This window comes from Sciurus vulgaris (assembly GCF_902686455.1).
Source record: "Sciurus vulgaris genome assembly, chromosome: 14".
NCBI lineage: Eukaryota > Metazoa > Chordata > Mammalia > Rodentia > Sciuridae > Sciurus > Sciurus vulgaris.
Genome location: NC_136475.1, coordinates 7,569,631 through 7,575,983, shown reverse-complemented (window position 1 = coordinate 7,575,983; position 6,353 = coordinate 7,569,631). Strand labels below are relative to the sequence as shown.

The window sequence follows — 6,353 nt, the reverse complement described above, 5'->3', positions numbered from 1 at the left end:
GGCCCCATCCTGTGAGAACCGCCCCGGGAGCTAAAGCCTGGAAGGACACAGGCTACGGGCAAGACGTCGAAGGAAGAAGAGTTTTCAAAGCTAGTTGGAGAACATGCCAAGAAAGAGACGGGGCTTTGCACACAGAAAATGCTGGAATACAGACACTTGGCAGGAAGGGGCCAGCATCACGCAACTGTGGTTCAGCTGCCCTCCTTTCTAAACAAACGCTCTTCAGAAAAAAACCCCAGGACGCTGAGAGGGCAGCAGGACGTGCCCCGCTGAGCTGACGGCCCCAGCTCTGGTACCTGCACATGCTCAGAAAGCCTTGAGGTCCGGCACTGGGAAGTCCATCCCTGGGAATAGGCTCCATTTAAAAAGCCTTTTGGCTTACACAGTATGGCCGGCGACATTAGCTAGCGCTCGCTCTACTCTCTGTAACGGGAAAGCAGCGGACTACAAGAGACTGAACTGTATCTGCCTCTATTTCCAACAGACTCACGTTCAACTTTCGCTCACACACACACATACAAAGCCGGGAAAATTTTATTAATCCTTTTTTAAAAAAATTTAATATAAAATTATAGCAAAAAAAAAAAAAAAAAAGGAACCTGAACTTTAGTAACAGCTGGAACAATCCGCAGCGGCGGCGGCAGCGGCGGGAGAAGAGATTTAATTTAGTTGATTTTCTGTGGTTGTTGGTTGTTCGCAGTCTCACGGTGATGGAAGCTGCACATTTTTTCGAAGGGACCGAGAAGCTGCTGGAGGTTTGGTTCTCCCGGCAGCAACCCGACGCAAACCAAGGGTCTGGGGATCTTCGCACTATCCCAAGATCTGAGTGGGATGTACTTTTGAAGGATGTGCAATGTTCAATCATAAGTGTGACAAAAACTGACAAGCAGGAAGCTTATGTACTCAGTGAGAGTAGCATGTTTGTCTCCAAGAGACGTTTCATTTTGAAGACATGTGGTACCACCCTCTTGCTGAAAGCACTGGTTCCCCTGTTGAAGCTTGCTAGGGATTACAGTGGGTTTGACTCAATTCAAAGCTTCTTTTATTCTCGTAAGAATTTCATGAAGCCTTCTCATCAAGGATACCCACACAGGAATTTCCAGGAAGAAATAGAATTTCTTAATGCAATTTTCCCAAATGGAGCAGCATATTGTATGGGACGTATGAATTCTGACTGTTGGTACTTGTATACTCTGGATTTCCCAGAGAGTCGGGTAATAAGTCAGCCAGATCAAACCCTGGAAATTTTGATGAGTGAGCTTGACCCAGCAGTTATGGACCAGTTCTACATGAAAGATGGTGTTACTGCAAAGGATGTCACTCGTGAGAGTGGAATTTGTGACCTGATACCAGGTTCTGTCATTGACGCCACACTGTTCAATCCTTGTGGGTATTCAATGAATGGAATGAAATCGGATGGAACTTATTGGACTATTCACATCACTCCAGAACCAGAATTTTCTTATGTTAGCTTTGAAACAAACTTAAGTCAGACCTCTTATGATGACCTGATCAGGAAAGTTGTGGAAGTCTTCAAGCCAGGAAAATTTGTGACCACCTTGTTTGTTAATCAGAGTTCTAAATGTCGCACAGTGCTTTCTTCACCCCAGAAGATTGAAGGTTTTAAACGTCTTGATTGCCAGAGTGCTATGTTCAATGATTATAATTTTGTTTTTACCAGTTTTGCCAAGAAGAAGCAACAACAGCAGAGTTGATTAAGGAAAATGAAGAAAAAATGCAAAAAGAGAACACACATAGAAGGTGGTGGCTGCTTTATAGATATTGATTCTGGGGGCCATGCTTTCCATAACCACCACCTTGTAGATGCAGAAAGCCCTAGATGTAATGATAGTGTAATCATTTTGAAGTGTATGCATTATTATATCAAGGAGTTAGATATCTTGCATGAATGCTCTCTTCTGTGTTTAGGTATTCTATGCCACTCTTGCTGTGAAATTGAAGTGCATGTAGAAAAAAACTTTTACTATATGAAACTTTACAACACTTGTGAACACAATTCAATTTGGTTTATGCACAGTGTAATATTTCTGCAGGTATCGTCCAAAATTCCCCACAGACAAGGCTTTCGTCCTCATTAGGTGTTGGCCTCAGCCTAACCATCTGGGACTGTTCTATGAAATTGCTGCCAGAATTTTACATCCAGTTACCTCCACTTTCTAGAACATACTCTCTACTGATGTTATTGAAACCAGTTTCTACTTCATACAGATGTTTTTTGCAATAGCAATTAAATTTTTCTTTCACAAGACAAGTCCTTAAGAAAATGATTCCAATTACTCATTTTGTGTATTACTATTTTAATAATTGTTTCTGCATTTGTAGTCCTTTGATTTCTTCCCTCAACCTGGTGTCTTTTCCTCCAGCGCCCCCAAATGAAGCAATACACTTACACTGTGGGTTTATATACTAATCTTACACCCCAGGTCAGGCGAAAAGTCTCTGGGCTTAGTTTTCTTTTAAGAGCATATTAATTTGGACTTTTTAATGGCATGGGCTCTTTTGGAAGGTAAATGACAAAGTTAAATATCTCCCACAAAAGAATTTTAAGCATATCCAATGTCGAGTAGCAAGAAGGACACATAGAGTTATAGGTTGAGATTATGGTGTGCTGACTGATCTGTATACCGCATGCTATACTGTGCTCTTTAATAAATGAGATTAGCTTCTAATGGAGTACCATGCCTTTACTAACTTGCTAAGTAGTGGTATAAAAGAATTTTTATCACTAAGTAGCTAGTAGGGAGATTTAGCATATAGATAGTCCTGGATTCATTTAAGTCCTGTCAACTTGGATCATCCACCTTAACTTTCACTTTTAGTAGCCATTGCCACTAGTTTCCTTTAAATAGTGTATTGTAAACTTTGGTTCAAAGCAGAATCAGTTGGTTTTCCATCTTAAGACTTAGAAGTTCTGTGATTAAGTAACATGTGCGTGTTCTGACTTCATCTGTTCCTGTATCATCTTCCTTCCACCGTGGTATTCACAAGATCAAATGAATGACTGCCCAGAATGAAAACTGTCTAGGTTATTCAGATACTACCATGTAGCAGAATGTATGGCTAGATTTAATTTAAAAAAAAAAAAAAAGTTCTAAAAATGTTCAGTGGGAAATGACTAGTAACATAGGCTTTCAAGAGTTGGGATGTTTTAGCTATAATTGCAAATACTGTGGTATTTAAGCAACTAAGAGAATAGCAAAATGACTACATTTTGTATTTCTTGAACTCACAATAGTTTCTTGATAATTTCTGGATTGATGCAGTGATGCTTTGTTCCTTCCGTAATTATAAACGAAACACGTTTTTCAGTGTTTCTAAACTTAAAATCTACTTGGTTTGAAATCAAGTGGTTGGAACACTGTTTTGACTTATATCTCAAGCACGCTGTTGATCGAATGTTTCATTGAGGAAGCTTTCAATCAACTTGATCTGTTTGATTCTGTAATGAGCACAGCACCTAATGTTTTGACTTGCTCTGATGTGAGGACCTGTACTCAAGATGGATTTTGTTTTGGAGCAGTACCCCAGTAGATTGGTAATGTTTGTTGGCTTGAGGTTTGATTTTTATTTTGTTTTTAAAATAATTTTTTTCTTTCCCCTAATAGTCTAAAGACTTCTAATGTTGAAAACTTGCACAAATTTGTGTGGAACAAAGCCTAGAGAAATGAAAACTGTAGATTGAATAGAATCTATCCTAGTGTGATAGAAGAGAGAAAATTTTGGTGCCATAATTCCTCTCTTCATTGGTGTTGGACTTAAATCAGTTGAAATGTATTTCTGTATCACAATTTAAGGTTCAATAAAAGTTTGCTTACTTAAAAAAAATAAAAAAATAAAAAAAATAAAAAGCCTTTTAAAGGAGTCAATTGCTTGATGGCAATTCCTGAGACCACCCATTCTAGAACATTCTAGAATAGTCTGGAATTACTGGCCATGTCACCTGAAGACATTTCAAGAGCAGCGTGAGGTGCGATGTGGGTTTGGCACCCCAGGCAACCCTGGTTCTTCTGTGATAGAGCAGTCACAGGCAACGTGAGTGCCGCACACCAGAAACACTCTCAGCAAAGTGGTGGACCGAGTCTTCTGCTGTTCTGTTCTCTGGTGTGGAGGAAAGTGGGCCGGAGAAAATAAGAGCAGAGGGATTCCTGGCTGACTGACCAGCGCTGCCTGACTGACTGACTGAGCACTTTGAAGTCTCATGGAGGAGGACACCTAGGTCCATGCCCGGGAGCTTGTCCTTCCACCAGCCTGGCCTCACTGGTGTCCTGAGGTGACTTGGGGATGCCCTTTGATGGTTTGTGATGCTATAACAGAACACCTGAGGCTGGGTACTTTATAAAGAAATGAGGTTTATTTAGCTCACAGTTCTGGCAGCTCGAGAGCATGGTGCTGGCATCTCTGGTGAGGGCCTGATTGCAGATGGAATCACAATGGCAAGAGTGGTTGAAAGAGTGAGCGGCACATTCAGAAGAGAGATACGAAGAGGACCAGGCTGGCTTACAACACGGACTCTCACCCACTCCCATGAGACAGCACTGGTCTGTTCCTGAGGGTGGAGCCCAGGACCTAACTGCCTCCCCCGAGGCACCCCAGCATGGCCATACTGGGGATGGCATTTCCACACCAGCCTTTGGGAGACAGCCACATCCAGCTGCGGCTATGCCGGAGGTGGAACACTCACCGTTGACACTCCGGGCATGACTGTCCTCACCAGTCGCCCCGCCGTGTGTCCTCAGGACCCTCGAGGACCATCTTTGGTGCCATTAGCTCACTTGTCCACACACGGAGGACGATCATGACCCCATCTTGGGGGGAGGTCGGGATTGGCTGCGGCCACGCTGACTGACCGAGTGGGAAACGGGAGGAACTTTCTGTGTGGGTAGAAGCAAGCAGCGAGGAGTGGCTCAGTGGCCCGTGGTCAGGTTACGAGGTGAACTGGGACTCAGCTCAGGCACACTGTCAAAGGTGCCATCACTGAACCCGTTCCCAGCAGAAGCCCTGGGGGCATGACCCTGACTCGGTGAAGGAAGATCCTCCTGTATACGGGAAAATGGCTGAAGTTTGGGTTTCTTTCTTTCTAGAAGTTTTTTCTAGGGAAGAGCTTAAAGGTTATTTTAATTTGAAAAAGCAATGAAAAGGACAAAATCATTTGGAAAGTGGTATTGGCAACAAAGTCAAAGCAAGGCAAAAACAAAACAAAGTAAAATAAAATAAACCCAGCCTGTGCTGGGAACGGCAGGTGGTGTGTTTGGACCCTGGAGACCTCGTGTTATCTCAAAGGGTTGGAAGAGAGTCTTGTGTGGCCTACACAGGCACAGCTCCCAGGGGCTGTGACGCCTGTCTCGGTGTATTTGAGGGACATTGGATCAGAGAGCATCCTGATTCTGTCCTCCAAAATAGCACACCCCCTGCCTCTCAATGACAAGAAAACTCGTGTGCTCAAAGCAACTCGGGACCACACTCGGTGCTCAGGGAGACTCCTCAGCTGCTGGTGGTCACCTTGTCTGGGGTCCATGGGAGAGTCTTCTGTTCTGCATAGTATTTAGACTGCCTGCCTCCTTCCTCCTCCCTCCCTTCCCTCCTCCCTCCCTTCCTCTTTCCTTCCCTCCCTCCTCCCTCCCTCCCTCCCTCCTTCCATTCTGAGTCAGGTGGCTTCCCTTGCAGTTGGCACATCTGGACTTTTTACCCACGGCAAGCGGCATGAACTCACCCATCCTCTGGGGTCCTGCTTGCAAGGGAGGACTGAGGTGGGTGGAGGTGGCTTAAAATGTGATAGAGTGGAAAGTTCAGCAAACAGAAAAGGTGAGATTTTCTACAGCAAGAAGCATTTTTCTCTGTGTGGAAGGCCACAGGTGGAAGGCACGGGGGTGTGTCCAGGTCTGGAGCTCTGAGCCTACGCATGATGTGTGGTCCATTTAAAAGCATCACTGGCTGGGCGCACCTGCCATCCCAGCAGCTTGGGAGGCTGAGGCGGGAGGATCCAGAGTTCAAAGCCAGCCTCAGCAACTTAGTGAGGCTGTAAGCAACTTAGTGAGACCCTGTCTCTAAATAAAAAATAATTACAGCTGCTCCTCGGAGTAAGATGCCCAGAGAACCAAGCAAGGACTTTGTGAGAGGATAAAGGGCATTTCAAATCAGTGGGGACAGAGGGAACATTTGGGGCAATGGGACAACCATCCAAAAAGAAAGATTTCAGTCCAAACCGCACATTCTATAGCTAAATAAAGTCTACATAGATCACATATATAAATGTAAAAAAAAAAAAAGCACTGAAAGAAAATAACTTCTTTTCATATCAGAAGGGGGAATGTCTTTATATTCATAAACACCAC

At 43.9% G+C, this 6,353-nt stretch overlaps 1 protein-coding gene across 1 annotated transcript; it reads left to right on the top strand.

Moving 5' to 3' along the window:
- The first annotated feature begins 381 nt into the window (after nucleotides 1-381).
- Nucleotides 382-3,847, top strand: LOC306644325 (S-adenosylmethionine decarboxylase proenzyme). The gene has a single exon (XM_079111156.1). It carries the CDS (start codon nucleotides 711-713, stop codon nucleotides 1,713-1,715), a length of 1,005 nt encoding a protein of 334 aa, XP_078967282.1. The 5' UTR covers nucleotides 382-710; the 3' UTR covers nucleotides 1,716-3,847.
- The last annotated feature ends 2,506 nt before the right edge of the window (nucleotides 3,848-6,353 follow it).

Excerpts from the sequence above, each read along its gene's own strand:
- LOC306644325 (XM_079111156.1), top strand. The coding sequence starts at position 711 with ATGGAAGCTGCACATTTTTTCGAAGGGACCGAGAAGCTGCTGGAGGTT.